Source organism: Cariama cristata, unplaced genomic scaffold (assembly GCF_000690535.1).
Source record: "Cariama cristata isolate BGI_N322 unplaced genomic scaffold, ASM69053v1 scaffold7523, whole genome shotgun sequence".
NCBI classification, from domain to species: Eukaryota; Metazoa; Chordata; class Aves; order Cariamiformes; family Cariamidae; genus Cariama; species Cariama cristata.
In genome coordinates this window covers 62,859-81,337 of record NW_009608916.1, presented here as the reverse complement: position 1 = coordinate 81,337, position 18,479 = coordinate 62,859, and the positions used below count along the sequence as shown (strand labels likewise).

Sequence of the window (18,479 nt, the reverse complement as noted above, 5' to 3'; positions counted from 1 at the left end):
TCCTTAATTCAGCTGACAGCTAAAATCAGTAGGTAGGTTTCAAGTTTAAGCTTTCACTACAGCTAAACTAAACTGAAGAAGCCAGACAGGGATTGAGTCAGTTCAAGGAAAGACTTTTCTGCACAGTTAAGAGGCAAGTGGGCAGGGCTTTTTTTACAGACAGCTTTTGAGTGAAATACTGCCACAAGCAATGAACTTGAAGGTCTGTATGTTCTGCTGTTTCCTCTTCTTCTTTTGTCCTTCATCTGCCAGCTCAGACATTTCCTCTGTGTCCATGTGTTTGATCATGATGCCCTTAGCTTTTACCTGGCATTCTACCAATTTTTCTATCTATCCTAGTGCTAGACTGCCCTGAGGTTGTTTAACATGAGACAGGTGCATTCAACCCAAAACGGGCAAGGTACATTTTGCTTCATTCTGTGTTATTATCAAGCAAAAAGGTCACAGCAACTAAAGCCATGAGATTGTGTTTGTAACAAATGACTGTATTTATAGGCACTTATCAGCAAAGTGCCTGAGCATATCACAGATGAAGTGCCATGAGAATGTAAAAATCCCTATGCAAGGGATTAGCAGATTACTACAATTATCATTCCAATGTCTCTGTAAGGAGGGTATGTGCCTCGATTGTTATTTGGCAGGTGGAATGCAAAGACACATATAGACTAGCTGACATGACCAGTGTCACACAGAAAATCTGTAGCAGAGGAAGAAATAGAACTGAGATCACCTAATTTCATTAATAACGCTCTTCTCAATGAGTAATAACTTTCTAGAGCGTCACTCTGTGGTGCTCTGTTGAAGTTTCGTTCAGAGCAGAAGGATAAATCCCAGATATATATACATCAATGAAACATGGAAGTGGTAAGTAAGTTCAAAGAGATGAAGAGATTTATAGTGGCAAATTGAAATATTTATTATGAATAACTTGGCTGAGGATGGCTAAACAGTCGAGATAACCATCTCCACACATCTGAAACCTTTAAAGGAGAAGGCACAATGAGTTACAGTGGAAATATTTTGAGGAGCTGCAGAAATTCATTGTAGTGAGATTTTCCACGGTGCCTATACTCAGTCAAGGAAAGAATATACATTTCTTGCAGCAAAAGGAGGTTAAGATGCATGGAATTTTCTTTTCCCAATGAAAAATGATTAGCAGAAGCAGTATTTTTGTCTATTTCCCAGTGCCAAGTGCAGTGTCAGCAGAAAACATCTATGAACAAGAAGTATTGGAAAGGCCAATATCTAAGTTATGAGACATTGGATCATAGTCAGTATTAAAGACAAATCTTTAATGTGCTCCCATAATGTGAAATGGCTTTTTTGGGAATTTACTTTTCTGGCTTCTGTTCTAAAGCTGGTTTTGTCTGCTTGAATTTTGTTGACAGCCTGTCAAACTTTCTTTATATATAAGCAATGGGAATGCAAAGGCATCAGTGCACCCCTGTCTGTTTTGCCACTGTGGCCCAGATCTTCTCAGGAGGACTTAATTTAATTTTCTAGGGAATAAAGAATGACTTCACAAAGCAATGGTGTAAAATTCTCTGATACACCATCTGGCATTCTAGATAACATTTTGACAATGATTTGGTCTTTCAGGGAAATTTTTATGGACAAATTGAAAAAAGAAAAAAAAAGGAAAGGAAAAGTCTAATTAAAGAAGAGGAAAAAAGCAGACTGCTTTTCATTATAAAACAAGAATCCACACAGCTCCATGTAAAAGTAGTGAAGGAAACAAAACAAAGCAAAACAAAAGCCAGAAAACAGAGGCAATAGGTGGAATCTGTTAATGATTCATTGGGAAGATGAGGCTCCAGCTACAAGAAATTCAATTTTGCTCAGCTGCAGAAAACAGTCTGCACTGGCAGGCCTAGACTGATGGAATAAATCTCTTCTATTAACATGAGATATAATTTTATGTAAATATGTTGGGAGACCTTCTAGTGGAGCTGAGCATCTTAGCAGTACCACTTAACTTGTTTGTAGAGTAATTGCATTTAGACCAAGGTCTTCTGAAGGAAATGGCTGACTAAATTAGCATTACCCAGGTTCCTGGGGGGCTTGGCGCGTTGTGGGTAGTCGATCTTGCCTCCAGAAAGGACACATTGACACTAGAGAAGCCAGCTGCTTCCAACACACTGTATTAACTGTTTTTCCCAAATGGGGCAAATTTTGTCGCCCAGGGAATAAGAAGATTTGAGACTCTAATCAGGCAGAGTCTGGGCTTTGGTTTTGCTCCAGTTTTCATCCCTCCCGCTTTTAACTGAACTCAGATTTGTGCATGTTACTCCAACTTCTTTTTATCACTGTGGTTTTCCCTTTGTGGGAACATCTTTCCTTATAGCATGTAGATAAAGCTATTGTTATAGTCCTCGGGAGGGTGGTGGATACAGCTGGGCTTGCTGATGAGCTGCTTCCCTGAGAAGAGATGCCAGCATCGTCCGAGTTAGTCAGCACGTAGATGTGCTAATGGAGTTGGAACGCAGTGCTCTAAAGCACCATCTAGACTGGGAACTGAGTCTTTTCCGGGAAGGTGGGAGTTCGAATGCATTTGTTACATCTGCCAAGGCGAGAGGAAGCTCTTTTGTTTGTCCGTGTTGTGCTGGTGCCTGTTATTGTAGAAATAGTTGTCAGTGATATGTAATGGACCAGATGCTTGCTGATACAAAGCACATCCCGCCGTTAACATGAGCTGAGGATCTAGGCCAATGTTCTTGCAATATTACTTAGAAGTTTGCAACTGCTTGGACATGTGTTTCATGTAGGACAGCAGGAGAGACATCTGCAGCATGTTGTATTTTTTCCTTTGCTTGCTTTTAATGCTTGGAAGGAAAAAACAACAGGTGGAAGTGTTCTTTTTGGATTCACAAAAATATATGATCTTGTCTCTCAAGTATTTTAAAACATTCATAGTCCTAGTGTTGACTTGAATATACTGTCAGTAATTCAGAATACCAAGTCCCTCATGCTCAGGTCTTAGTCTTCAAGCAACAGTCTGTAGCGATTCCTTGCCTTTCACAAAATGTGCAGCTATTTGATGAGAAGCTAAGACAACAGTTTCAAACCCTTTCTCAGATCTCTCTAAAGGATGGAAAAAGTGATGGGGCAGGGTGGAGAGGATCATGGAAAAATCTGGGAAGAGAAGGCCTAGCTTCTGCTCTTAGCTCAGACATGGGATGAGATACATTCACTTTGTGCAAAAATGGCATTTCCAGTTGGTGACCTGTTGACTTCAGTGGGATTATTCCAAGCATTGACATTTTTCTGAGCATATTCCATGGTATCATGATCCTTTGAGTTATGCTTTGCCTGTGTGTTAGAGAGTGATGTGCATAATACTGTACTGGAATATTATTTTAAGTTTTTTGTATATGGGAAGCAGAGTTAGAGCCTTCATTGGGAGAAGCAACAGAAGTATTAAGAATATTATTAGCTCCAAGCTGGGTCCAAGTCTTTTCTTACATGACCCCTAACAAGCCAGTGATGATATATCAGAGAAAACTCAGTGACAGAAAAATCATTTCCATTATCTCATTTTCCTGTGACCTGTTCCAAAATTGTATATGAATTCGGTCACATTTTAGATTGCTGACACATTTCTGGAAATGCTTCAAGAATTTTTCTTAATATTGGAACTCTCTATTTAAATCAGTAGGAGTTTTGTTTAAGACTCCCTGACAAATGGTCTGTTTTCTGTGCTGCAGAATATACAAATAGTGCAGCCCTTTTTAACTAGAAATTATACTTTATCTCCTTGCGTTATACAATATCAGATTGTTAGGTAGACTGTAAGAAAATAACTTGATCTTTCCCTGATGATCCGTGTTTATGAAATCATCTTTACAAAACTTTGCAGATACCATCCTTTACCTCAGTGAACCAATAAAGAGACATTTCTCAGTTGAAATGTGTAGATAGCAAGTGCAGCTGGGATGATTTACTCTAGCTGAGATCTGGTCCTGCACCTGTAGGAACATTGGTTTTCAATCTCTGCTCTCCAGCAGGACAGCAGTTAGGAAAATCACTCACTGGGTCACGTTAGCACACTGACACCACAATTTGCTGTTGCTGCTCAGAAAAATAGTTACCTTCAGCCAAAAATTGGGTTCAGACACTCTCACAGACATGTGATGCTTTGTCTTTATGGGAAGCTCCTAAGGTAGCAATGTAGTAATGACTTAGAGGTCTGGAAACAGACATTGGAATAAGAACCTAGAAAATCTGACTCTGGCTTTCCTGCAGATTTTCTGACTGACCTTGGACAACTGAAAATCACTCTGTGCTTTATTTCCCCTCTCTGTAAAATACCTATCTTGCAGTATTAATCAATGTTTGTAAAGATCCTTGAAATCCTTAGATAAAAGAGCACATTACAGAACATAGAGTAATTGGAATAGATGTAGCCTATAAAATAGTGCAATCTACCAAACTTTGAAAGAAAAAGATGGGAGGAAAAAACCCATCCTGTTAGTGTGCTCAGTTCCCCAAGCAGTTTGTAGGGAAGCTATCTGAACCTAGCAAATTATCTGTCGTGGTTTTCCCAAGTGTGGGAGAAATGAGCTGTCAAGCCTTGGTCAGGGTGATTCTGTGGCTTTTGTGCCTTAAATATGTCCATGTAGTGCTTGCTAGGTTTCTGTTCTCTTTGATTTTAACATGTACTTTGCCTTTAATTAGGGCAATATTGTCAAGACACTGTGAAACTTAGTTGCTTATAGCAAATTCCAGTGTGATGTGAACCCTATAGAAGTCCATAGTTAATGAAGTATAATGCTGCAACTGTTGCTTTTCAAGAGTAAGTTAAAGGTAAACCTCATTTTAGGTATCGAATGTTCTTAAACAACTCAAAAGTTGTCAAGAGTAGCATCCCACCATCAAGACACACGGCATGGCCCCAGCTTTCCAGGACATAAGGGCCTGGACTTTCTAATCCATAGGAATTCCCAGCCACAGAAGTAGATGAAAAACCTGAATTTGTCAAAAGACTTACTATTTCTTATCATTTTTCTCCTTCTTGCAGACATGCATGTGTGATTCGAGGCCAGGTGGTGACGGCAGATGGGACCCCTCTAGTTGGAGTGAACATCAGCTTTGTCAACAATCCTCTTTTTGGATACACAATCAGCAGACAAGATGGCAGGTAGGATGTCTGCATAGGATTTACAGTGTTCAAGCAGCAGTTACAGTATTATTACCATCAACGCTAAAGAGAAACTCCTTCCAAGAGCACGTTTATTGTTGATGCATTTTGAAGATGTTCATGCATTATTGTTAGTTGTTACAGGGCTACACCTGGCTGGCAACTGGTCACCAGCGGTGTTCCTCAGAGTTCAATTCTAGGGCCAGTCCTGTTCAATACATTTATCAACGATCTGGATGCAGGAGTTGAATGCACCATTAGCAAATTTGCTCATGATACCAAACTGGGAGGTGCTGCTGACTCTCTTGAGGGACAAGAGGCCTTGCAGAGGAATCTAGATAGATTGGAGCATTGGACTATGATTAATGGGATGAAATTTAACAAGTCAAAATGCCAGATTCTGCACCTAGGACAGAGTAATGCCAAGCACAAGCATAAATTGGGAGAGGAGTGGCTGGAGAGCAGCCCTGCAGAAAGAGATCTGGGGGTGCTGGTCAACAGCAGCTCAATGCGAGTCAGCAGTGAGCCCTGGCAGCCAAGAGGGCAAACCCCATCCTGGGGTGCATCAAACACCGCATCACTAGTCAGGTAACAGAGGTGATTATTCTGCTGTATTCATTATTGATGTGGCCTCACCTTGAATACTGTGTGCAGTTCTGGGCCCCACAACTGGAGAAGGATGTGAAGGTCCTTGAATGTGTCTGGAGGAGTGCAACCAAGCTGGTAACAGGGCTGGAAGGGATGTCCTGTGAGGAACGGCTGAGGACTTTGGGTTTGTCTCATTTGGAGAGAATGAGGCTGAGGGGCGACTTCATTGCGCTCTGCAGCTCCCTGAGGAGGGGATGTGGAGAGGGAGGTGCTGAGCTCTTCTCTCAGTATCCAGTGATAGGACACATGGGAATGGTTCAGAGCTGTGCCAGGGGAGGTTTAGACTGGACATTAGGAAGCATTTCTTTACCGAGAGGATCATCAAACACTGGAACAGGCTTCCTAGAGAGGTGGTCAATGCCCCAAGCCTGTCAGTGTTTAAGAGGCATTTGGACAATGCCCTTAATAACCTGCTTTAACTTGGGCAGCCCTGAAGTGGTCAGGCAGTTGGACTAGATGATCGTTATAGGTTCCTTCCAACTGAAATAGTCTATTCTATTCTTCTTATTTATTATTATTAACTTTGTGATATCACCTAGAAACTTTAACCAACATAATTGGGCAATGCAATGCCCATACACGTAAAGAAAAGATGTCTCCTGTTCCCAATAGCTCTATTCTTGCTAATTCATGTTGAAATGATTAGGAGGAAGTCATTAAGATTACAGTTGTGTTAGAGGCAAGTGCTTCAAATCTGAGCAATCACGCTCAGCCGAAACAAAAGCATTGCAAATTGGGAATGTCTTTCATCTTATCTTTTGTCTGTCAGTGCTAATTGGCTCCCTTTCTTTTAAGAACAAAAATGAAACACAAGGGGTTCCAGCTGCACATGCTCTATGTATTGACTACTAACCACTAGCACTTGGGAGAGGATTTATAGATTTTAACACCTCTCCGATCCACGACTTTCATTAAAGGTTTGACTTGGCCAGAGAAGCTGATAGAATTCTAATGAAAGAGGAATATGTGCCAGCAACGCGTGTTTAATGCTGCCTTGCTCATGCTCAGGGGAGTTTGCACCTACTGTTACACCGATGGTGACTAGGAAGCTTTCCAAGTGATGCTCTACCTCTTGGATGACGTGACAATAAAATCCAGGTAATAAAGAGGCATCCCAGGAAAACTAGTAGTCTCCAGAAAAGGATGCCTCTGGAGCTGGTGCCTTTGTATTGCCCATAGCTTGGGCACTACTGCAAAAAGGAGAAAGTCTTGAAGATTTATGCTATGAGTATCTCTGTCAACCTTACTGAACCTACTTTGTGTGAAAGTGAGATCCAAACTGCACTCTCAAGATCAGATTGCTGTGTAGACCAGCACAAAACCTGTATCTGTTAGAACAGATAAATATGCCTGCAAAATTCCTGGACAATAATGCCTGCCATAACGTTTTTTTCCACCTGTTTCCTTGTTGTCTATACAATATCCAACTACCATGTGTAATCTTTCATTTAGATTACAAGTACTTTGAGGAAGGGACCATCTCTTTGCATTGCAATTGTGCTGTACCTAGCACAGAGGGACTTTTTCTTAAATCGCACCTCTAGGCAGCAAACATACCCGTAAGCTAAACAGGCACAGGGCACGGAGGTGAGCGCTGCTATCCGAGCTCCAGACCTTTGTAATATTTGAGTAACTTTTTCTTTCCAGTTCTTGGGTGGTGAATGGCAAGTCCTCTCTGCTATAAACCTAATTCTACTGGCAGTTCAAGCCAGGGATGTTCCTTTCACACCATGTCCTTCCCAACCTCCAGCTGAGCAGGGGACCTGGGGCAGAAAGCAATGCAACTGGAGCATCCGTATGCTCCACCAATCTTCAGTAGACTGCTGGTTCCTCGGGACTGGCTGCCGGCCTCCAGAAGTTAAATTAGTTTCAAGGAGCTCAGTGCTGCAGTTTGCTGACTCGACCCCTGACAGATACTCAGCTCCAAATGATAAAAATGACAGAGATCAGCTTTCTCAGAGCAGGGAATCTGTGACCAAGTGGGATTCATCTTGAAGCTGGGATTTCTGTAGGCAGCTGCTGGTGGTCAAACTCCAAACTGTGTAGTGTCAGCTCTTCTGTTTCCACGTTCTTCACCTTCCTTTCAAATCAATGTTCTTCTGCAGAAACCTTGTGCATGTCTGATGCACAATCAACATTCAACAAATTGTCCAGTTGCAGTATTGAGTCTCTGGAGCCATAAAAATACCTTCCAAAATTGTCTGAGGCATACATGCAGATATTTTCTTAAATGGACGAGCACAGCAGTGCATCTGTGTACTCTGGAGATAATAAATGGACAAGTGAAAGCCCTTCTCTCAAAGAACACCCAAATCCAGCTGCATCCTCAGTGGTGAGACCTTCCAAAAATTACCTTGAAGTATTTAAGAGCATTCAGACTAAAAGTGTCAGGGCAGAAAATTATGTCAGACATCCCTTATTTCTAATCCTAGTCTCGCCGCTGATTTAGTGGGTAGGTTTAGATGCATCTCTCAACCTTCCTAGGGCAGCCAACCAGCCTGTGAAGGAGAGATAACATTTACTTGCCTTCCTTACTGATTGTTATAGCCTTTGTTAAATACTATTTGTAAAGCACTTTCAAAATCATGTAAAAAACTATTGCTATTACAGTTTCTGTTACGTGTTTTGATGGTTTTTAGTAGTTTTCTGAATAGACCATGACTCTTTTCTCATCAGCTTTTTCATAGTGCAGTTTTCATGTGATTGAATCACTTTTTGTTTTAAGAAATTGATGCTCTTAAGGAAGAAGCAGTTTCTCCTGAACTACAGCAGCAGACTGCATGCATTCCCAGTCCATGGCAGCGTGCAGTCATATGAGGTCATCTGGACCATCTTTGGTGTCATTCTGGTTTGGAAGGAAAATGGGAGCACACGTGCAAGCAGTTACCTTGTTCAAGGGGTTATGAGATAACTGCAGAAAACTCACTGGCGTTATTATTTGGCATATTCACCATAGGAATACCTATTCTTGAAAACGTGCACTGAGTTGCCTTAAATTGATTTAGCAAATCAGTTTATTGTTAGCAGGGCAATAACTGTGGTTTGGAAGTAAGGGAGTTTAAAGACAGAATTGCATCACTCTAGCTAGATTGGTTCCTAAGCTCATTTTGTTGCTTCAGGTTTGGTTTTGGGGAGGGTTTTTTTTGGCATGACCAAGTTGCAAAATGAGTATCATAAGTAAAATTTCAGTTTTAGAATTACGATGAAGTGAATCTTTCACCCCGATAACTGGGTTCACTGTATTCCAGGGCTCTGCAAGTAGGTTTCACTCCTATTACAGTACTCAGGTACAGCCTCTAATAGTGAAATCCTGGTCCTATTTAAGTCACATTACTTAGTCTGAGTGAAACTTTGATAACTTCAAGGCTTGCATGTGTTTTTAGGCTAATTATTGGAGCACAGACTTTTTTCAGATAACAAGGCATGAAGATGAAATGACAACTCTCAAACCACTCTGTTGTATGCATTTCTCTGTAAAGCAAAGTTAATAGATGGATCAAAGTATCAGTACTGGATTATAAATCATGTTTTAAAATGAAGTTTTAAATTTGATTAAACTGGTAGTTTATAAAGGCTGCAAGTCCTCAGTATCCAATGGTTGTAGGCACAGTGTTAATAAAACAGTAGGAAAGTCTCCAGACTTTTTTAGTATCATGTACTTGCCATCACATTCAGCAACTTTGGCATGGCTGTTTCTGAAAGACCAAATACATAAACTTTCAGAACAAAGAGATGAGAAAGAGCCACACTTTTCTGTGGTGGTTTTTTTTTTTTTTTTTTTTTTGAGCGTGCTTTGTGGATAAATAGAGCGTTTTATCCTTTGGCCTGTCTCTCTAGAGTCTTTTAAGAAAAACAGAACAATATGACTGTACAACAAGTATGATTTTTTCAGAGTGATAAAAACGACATCAGAGATCAGCAGCAAAACCAGAAATAAAATTATCTCGTTCCTTCAATCCCAAGATAGTTTTGCTCTTGTTAAATTTAATTTCACTGAGGGAAGCTGGGAGGGAGATGTTTTCATTTTGGGTTTTTCTGTTTGGTTTTGGCTTTAGCTTTTGTTCAGTTCATCAAGGTAACTTCAAAGCTGCACCCTGTGACTCTGGGAAAACTGGCTCATGAGCAACAGCGCCTGCTAAAAAATACTGCCTGGCTCTGTTTTCACAGCTGCTGCAGCCTGACGTGGAGGTAGTGCTTTCCCTTCTGCATTCTGTTTTGGGGATGCAGGAAAGGCAAGGATGTTTCCCTCCAGCTGGTTACCATCCCTGACCCAGGCTCAATGAAGCCAAGAACCACTCACAAAGGAGTGAAACAGAGGTGTTTCCAAATAAAAACTCTTCCCACTTGCCTAAAAAACTTCTTGTGCATCATTTGTAATGTTTGTTTCTTTCCTCCCATTGCCTCTTTCAGTGCCGGGATTCATGCAGAGCAAGCTTCTCCCTCCTAGCTGAAGGGCTTGCCAAATGCTAATTGACTGTTAAAAATGTTCTCATCAAAGTACAAATGCTGCGCAGCTTTGCTGGCAAGGACGAGCAAGTTACTCGTCAGGCTGTTACAAGCCAAGCTCCATAGGTCTGGGAAGCTGATGCCCCCACTTGAGTTGTAGAATAAACATGTCTTTAACTTTTTTAAATGCTTTCTACTCCCTCCCATGGACTCAATTTAACATTCTTTCCTGAATAACTTTCTTTTCGTAGTTATATTTAATAAATGGCACCTCAGTCCATCAGCCATAAACAAAAAAAAAAAGGTTCGCCTGAATGATTGCTTGCCAAGAATTTTTTTTTAGAAATAGTTCATACCCATTGTTGTTCCCTTGCGATTTTTGCAGCCAATCTGAAAGCTTCGTAATTCATTTAAAAAATAATTTTCAATACTTTTTCAGCTTCTTTCTTACCTTGTAATTACGAGGTGCATCAAGTCTAGCTTTGGGCTGTCAGAGTAGTACTTAAGCATATGGCTTTTAAGCACACGAGCAGCTCCGCTGAAGCGACCGAGCCTATTCACGTGCTTAAAATCTGTGTGAGACTGTCATATGCCAGCGCCAAGCATCAAAAGTGAGAAGCAGGGATGAGAAGGCTTTCTTTACCTGAAACACACATTTGGCATTGCAACTGAATAGATACTGAGAAAAAAAAACAAAGCAGCAAAAATGAGAGGTCTTCAAATTATGTTGAAATGCTTTCCCTTCTCAGTTAAAACCTATTTTTTGAGTCTATACGTAGCAGATACATCCCGTGGTAGTTCATAAAATCTCCGTCTCTGACAAGATGTGAAGTTTAAATACAAAACTAAGAAAAACTCCAAAATCCTATCCCAACATCTTTACATCCGAAGGGGCAAATATTTTCCTTATCAGGGTAACATCTAGAGGGCTGTCTGTTAGCCTGACATAATATTATCCAACACTGACGCAGGCAGAAAAGCCACTTGGCTCGAGGTGGCATAGGGTAAAGTTGCAGACCACAGACAGTAACTTACCTGCCCTGCTCTAAATGATTAAGAGTCAAAAAAGACTACGTGCTGTGGTACGGAGACTGCCTGCAAGGCGTTTGTTTCTTCCCTGTGCCTAGTACAGGAGGCTCAGTCCATGGCTGGGCTCCACGTGTTCCCTGGGATGCGTTAGGTATCAGCCAGGTTAGCAGTGATGCCAAGACAATTTGTGTGGTGGTTTGTTTCATCATGTGAATTGATCCAATCCCATGACTGCGTTTGGATGATAAATACTTTTAAAAATAAAAAAAAAAGAAAATTAGTATGTGTGGTCAAATAACACTAGCACTAACAAAGATAAACATTTGTCTCAAAAAAAGGGATGGGTATGTTTTTAATACACATAAAGGCAACATGCAAAGAAGCTGAGTTTATACTTCTGCCTCTGCCACTTGCTTTTACTCAACTAAAGCCTCTTTGGGCTGTAGGTTTTAGGCTTGTAAAATGTGGATGATGACATTTCTTGCCATTATTTTTCTGGGAGTTCTTGCTAGGGAACTGCTACAAACAGATGGGGTGGTGCTTGCACTAACTTCGTATTCCATCTCTTAAAACAGCTTTGATCTTGTTACCATTGGTGGGATCTCCATTATCCTGCACTTTGAGAGGGCTCCCTTCATCACCCAGGAGCACACACTGTGGCTGCCATGGGATCGCTTCTTTGTGATGGAAACCATCGTCATGAGGCATGAAGAGAATGAGATCCCAAGCTGTGACCTCAGTAACTTTGCCCGGCCCAACCCTGTGGTCTCCCCATCTCCGCTGACAGCTTTTGCAAGTTCCTGCTCGGAGAAAGGACCTATTGTTCCTGAAATCCAGGTATGGACTGTCTGAGCCGAGGAGAAAATAATCCATCTCCTTCCTGTGCTTCTTTTGCCTTCTTTGAGCATCACAAATGCAACTGTTGCCCTGCCTTCCTAAAAAGAAGCATCCCCCGTTGGTTACGCCATTTTTCAGACATTTGCCAGGAGTGTTTGGTCACAAGCACGCGCTTCACCGGAAGGTTTCTTTTCCCTTATCCCTGAGAGATGGAGGCAAAGCATTTGTGGCCAACAGCGAAAACTTACGTTGGCTTTGCTTTGCTTTCACTTCTCATCTGCAGAAGGTGGGCTGGGACCCTCATGTGACCCACAACAAGCCTTTGGGCAGCCCTTTGGCGTTCAATAGGCCCAACGTGAGGCTGATGGACCACTTATGCTCTAATGACTTTCTTCTGTTCAGGAGCACATTTCACCCGCTGGGCATTATGGACCTCAGTGGTGGGTGGGGTACCAGGTGTGGACTCTCTCAGGGTTTGAAGGCATACCCCTCACTCTGCAAAGCTGCCGAGAGGTGCCATCAGCCAGCAGACGGCTGGCAAATGGCCAGTCTGAGGAGCACCTGGGGTTTATTGCATTTCATGACATTTGGGATAAATGAGCAAAGCCAGAGGGTTACTTTTAATTTCTCATCCCTTTTTTAAGGAAGTGTGAGTTAGATAAAGTAGTTTAACAACCTGCTGTGGATTCAAAATATTTTGCCAAATAGAAAGTTGGGTTTTAAACTGAGTAGTCCAAACAACTGAATTATCCATTTTCTTTAAAAATACTCACTGTGTTGAAATATATGGATGTAGTGGCATTCAAGCTTTCCTTTCTTGGGCATGTTGTTCTCTGGGTTTTAGATGCCAGCATTGGGCATGTCCTGGGTATTGATTTTAGTAACAAATAATAGTCTGCCAAGGTAGAAATAATAACAAGTGTAGGGACAAATTGTGTGCTTCTTGCTTGACTCCATTGGGGTTGCAGTAGCGTTAATGAGGAAAGAAGTAACTTTATAACTTCTAATTTGAATACACCAGGTACTGAACCCAGCAACAAATAAAGCCAGTGGTCTCTTTAACTTTCCATCTGGACCAAATCTTGTGATCCTTCCTCACTCTAATTTCCAATTAAAGTCACCAGGTTTGTCCCAGCATAATTACTAATTAAGTCCCATATCTTGTAAAGTCCATCAAGTTGCAAATTCTTGGTTCAGTTTTCACATCTCTTTTTTTCCTAAACCAACAAACACAGTGAAAGGTAATGTTCAGTGCTGCCTGGAAAAGAAGCATCTGATACGGTGCAACTATAATTATAACCTCACTCATTATTTGGTAGGATTGTGTTAATCGTTAGATTGTGTTTATCACATCTATTGAACTAAAACATTCTAAAACTCCTCTTCAATAAAAGTGCGTGTCTGTCTTTCAAATGTGTAAGCAGCCAGGGATGTAGATCATAAGCAATGGTTTGATACAGTTTCTTGACTATAGATCATAGAATCATAGAATGGTTTGAGTGGGAAGGAACCTTTAAAGGTCATCTGGTCCAACCCCTCTGCCATAAGCAGGGACATCTTCAACCAGATCAGGTTGTTCAGAGCCCTGACTAGCCTGACCTTGAATGTTTCCAGCGATGGGGCATCTACCACCTCTCTGGGCAACCTCTGCCAGTGTTGTACCACCCTCATCATAGATATTTAGTGCCATTCGCAATGTTCTGCAGATATCCTGCCTGTCCTCCAACTGCCAGTCCAGAATGATCCCCCTCTCAGTGTCCTGCATTATATCTACCTAACCCTTGTGAATGTCAGATAACTTGGACATCCCAAATCGCATGAGACACCTGTAGTTCTGGAATCTAATTAAGACCTAAGTGGGATTAATTTTGAGATTATGGCACCTAAATAAGGTGTTCACACGCAGTTGTCTGGATGTGTGCTAGGTGTCCAAGATCACATTAAAGCTGACAAATCTAACCGATACCATCAGTGGAGTCTACAGATCAATTAAGCTGATCGTCTTGAAGGTATCTGATTCCTACTGATGGTATCAGTTAGATCTCCCCTGACTGTAATTGACACTTACATGTATACCTCACATGCATACGCTCATATGTTGACAGCTGGATTTAGATGCCTTGAACTGAAATTGAATCCCACTCTTAAGTTTACGTGGCAACACCAACCTTCTAAAGAGCCTATCTCCGCTCGTTTGCCATGGAGAGACCTAGAAGAGTAGTTCAGAGGAGTCTCCTAACTTTTAGGTTCCTGAGTTTAGGTAAGATAGATCCGATACCTGATGAACAGTACTTTTCCCACATGCCGAATGATTGAGCTCAAACCTGTAAAACAGTATTCCACCTCAGATATTGACAGCTGAAGGTTAATGGAGTTTGTGGTGCAGGAGTATACAAAAGAATCTGATTTATGGCAGAGTCCTGACTGTACTTCAGTTCATAAATGGACTACTTTTCATTCCTATACTGGCTATACATACACTGAAAAATAACCTAGCTGTCAGTTTCTGCAGCTGCATTTTATAGCACACAGTTCTCAGCAGAGAAATGTTAAATGTAGAAGGTGTGAGTACATAGCTGAGAGGAGGTGACAAGCGGATGGCAGGGCTGGGAAAGAGATTTTGACAAGTGGGCAGATAGGAACCTCTTGCACTCCAACATATAAATGCAGTGTCCTCTACCTGAATGCATTCAAAAGACCAAATAATGCCTTTTAAGTGTTTGATTCAGGTGCCTAAGGACAGATTTGGTGCCATTTAAGTGTCCCTTCAGGCCTCCAGCTGTAGCTTCAGAAAGGCGGTGATCTCAAGAAGGTCCATGTCAGATCTGTCATCCCCTTGCACAGGTTTTGGATACATCTGGAACATCTCAAAAGCACTAGATGTCTATGTTAAGGCCCCTGAGTCAGACCCTAAATGCTTTGCTTTCTCAAAATTCCTTCTGAGGATCATATTAAAAAAAAAAAAGATTTATTGTTCCTTGCCTTGGCTGCTGGCAGAATGGAGAGTAGCTGTAAGAAACGTGTAACCCAGCACACAAAACCAAGGTTTTCTACATTGTCTCATGAAAAGCATGGAAGAATTGCTACTAACGCAAGCATAGATCAACACCCAGAAGTGAAGGGAACACAGCAGTGAAAATTGCTAAATTGTGAAAATCCTTAGTAAGCCTGAAGAACCAGCTCTTCTGCCTGAATGGCCTGGTGGCTGGACCACCTAACATTGGTTAGGCTGTGATAAACTCTAAAGAGCCCTAGTCTTTCACAAGGATCCCAGACACAGTGTATGAATTTATCTGGGCCAACCAGCAAATCATCAAATAGAAATAAGGACGTAATTCAGCTGTTGTTACTTTTGGTGCATTCAGAGTATTTTAAACCTTATTTTTCCCCTCTTCTCCCACCAATGTCCTACTGGATTGTACTACTCCCACCAATGCCCTGCTTTGTTGCTAGTTTATCACTACTTACAAATGTCTTTCAGATAATTTGAATTACCATTTGAACCCTCTCTTGAAGCAGGTGCCTTTAAACACAGCCCCTTGTGCTGCTCAGTGCCTTGGTACCACTGTGCTGACCCTGTCTCTGGAATGGTAGACAGCAGAGACATATCATGACAGAGAGAAATAATTATTTCTGACAGGGATTTGAACCAGACATTGCAAATAGTACCTCTATGACAATTATTTCTGCTTGGCTTTTTCCTAGAGGGATTACATATGAAGACAGATTTGATACAAGGGACCACCTTTACTGCAGCTTGGCTCAGCTGGTCTCTGGTTGAGCCTGGTCCCAGCCCAGCTTGTTGCTGAGCTCATAAAATATATTTTAAAATTCCTGGGTTTTCCCAGTTCTGTCATTTTTCAGCCTCCTAAGCACTGAGATATGTTAATTGAAAAGGCTGCATTAGAGAAAGTAAATATTTATAAGCACAGTGGAACAGCGCTTTAACTTCTGGATGTGTCCTTTTGTCAAGTGCTGCAACGCTCAGAGGCTGTAAGTTATCACTTGAAAATGTGTTGGGCTTTGGATAATACCTTAGAAGAGATCTTTTCAGGGGGCAGATTACAAGATTTGTCGTTATTGATAATGCTAACCAGAAAACCCATAAGGGATGAGCAACTTGTTACGCCAGGGAAGTTGGCTGCTCCCACATAGGAGGAGTCGAGTACAGGAGCCACGTAGCTTGGAGGACACGAGGGTGGATGTGTCCTTTCCTGATGGGTGGGTCTCTTGACCCAGCTGCCTTCAACCCTCCATGCCCTTAATATTACAAAAGCTGATTATTGCTAGGGAGGTATTTTCACAGCTCATTTAGGGTCCAGCACGCCGAAGTATTTCAGAAGTGGTGCAGGAGAGGTCAGTGCCAGCTGTGACCTCCTGACACATCCCATTATCAGACCAAGTTTTCCAGCTCACTGCTAAGTTTCTACCTTCAGCTTTCAAACTTTGCCAAAGGTTGCCGGCTTGTGCTGAAAATGTCCATGTTGGGAGCTTACCTAAGAGTGAAATTTTCTGGAAAGTGACAACTGATTTTTTTTCGCCTAAGACTTAAGAAAGAAATGCCCTTTTTTTAATCAGTGTGTTGCATGGGAGAATCAGCATGGTGTCAAGGATGTACATTGTATCACTTTCCAGAAAATTTCCCTGCATTTCTCAATTTAAAAAAAAAGGAAACTTTAAGATCTGATTATACTTTATCAGGTAAATTAGCTGAAAATCCCATCTTTACTGAGACTTTTCTATTCTCAAAGCAGAAAGGGACAGACAAAACTTTCCCTGCTGTTTCCCCAGTCTTCTGTGAAATTTTTTACTGGAATGGAAACCTATGAAATAACTGTCCCAGTCAGTCAGAAATAGTCATACTCATGGCTGGAGGAGAAAATGAACCAATTGACCCAGAATACAGAGGAATTTAGAAAAGGAGGGGAATGGAGAGGGGTTGATGGTGGTCAGGCCAAGAGCTTCATCACACAGGTAAGAGGGGAGGGAATTTTAAGCAAGGACCAGTATAAGTAGGAACAAATGTGAGGGCAGAAAATAAGGACCAGGACACAGGAAAAAAAAGGCTAGAGGTAGGTCAGGCAAAGAGGGTCAGAGGTGAGGTAGGAGAGGAGCAGTTTCAAAGGAGAGATGAGTAAGTCAGAGGAGAGAGGATGGAAGCAGGATTTACTAATGACATGGAGGGAATGGCAGGTTATGATCAGGGCTGGGGAACATCCAGAAGTATACGTGCCAAGCAGGGCTTGGTATTTTACTGGGAAAAAGAAGCTGGGAGACAAAAATTAGCAGCCATACAAAAGACGGAAAATGGAAGCTAAGGTGAAGGACTGGAATAATCTCAGACCCCAAGCTCCTTTCACTGTGGGTCCTGGGACTGCTTTTAACAGTGAGTCCTGTTGTAAACACTGACTTAAATGTGATACTTTGGTCTCCTGTTCTCCCATGTAACAGAGATGGAGAAAGAAGGGGACATTCCTTGGCTTCCACAACTAACCCTATAAATTACATACATGATTTCATACTTGATGCCTACTAGGTGCACTTTTTTAGACATGTCTACCAGAGCTTTTATAAAGGTCTGTTTGATAAATTACAGCTTCACTGCCTTTTCCTGTCTGCTCCCTGCTGATTTAACACCTCCTGGATTGCTTTTCCACAGGCTCTACAGGAGGAGATTAACGTTTCTGGTAGTAAAATAAAAGTGAGTTACCTGAGCAGTCGCACAGCTGGCTACAAATCAGTCCTGAGGATCAGCATGACCCACCCCACCATCCCCTTCAACCTCATGAAAGTCCACCTCATGGTGGCCGTCGAGGGACGCCTCTTCAGAAAGTGGTTTGCAGCTGCTCCAGACCTGTCCTATTATTTCGTCTGGGATAAGACAGACGTCTACAGCCAGAAGGTGTATGGGCTCTCAGAAGCCTTCGGTAAGTGACCCCAGGGTTTGTGTCTCTTTTTAGAGGCAGCTAAGTGGCAATGCACAGACCTTGTCCTAGGTCAGTATGGTCCGACTGCTGACACATAAAATGGTCCCTGCTGGTTCACTGCAGTTTCCTTGGAGAGGATTGGGCCCAGCTGTTCAGGCAGCACACATTTCCCCAACAGATGAATACTTATCTGTTCTCTGGCTCATGGCCCAGCACATACATCCTGAGCTGCTACCATCATCTTCATACAGAAGGAATGAACTGGGACTAGAGGCGTTTGGCTGCCTCTCACCAATAGCCAAAAGCGATCAGCACTGCTTTGAAAGGAACCCCTAGAACGAGCCCTGATCTCCACTACTCATTGTGCCTGACCTTCAGGATTGCTCTAATCTTAGTTTCCTCTTCGTTACCCATTCATGAATACCATCCCAAACTAGGGCACGGTGGTCCTCTCT

General features: G+C 42.0%; 1 protein-coding gene across 1 annotated transcript in view; it reads left to right on the top strand.

The window, feature by feature from the left end:
• The window catches only part of TENM4 (teneurin transmembrane protein 4), a gene marked incomplete at its 3' end in the record, with an annotated part of 106,595 nt that overhangs the window by 32,343 nt on the left and 55,773 nt on the right, over positions 1 to 18,479 (top strand). The window contains exons 4-6 of the mRNA XM_009697332.1: positions 5,018 to 5,137; positions 11,836 to 12,097; positions 17,757 to 18,024. Coding sequence (XP_009695634.1) covers positions 5,018 to 5,137; positions 11,836 to 12,097; positions 17,757 to 18,024 — 650 coding nt within the window. The remainder of the gene's footprint in view (positions 1 to 5,017; positions 5,138 to 11,835; positions 12,098 to 17,756; positions 18,025 to 18,479) is intronic.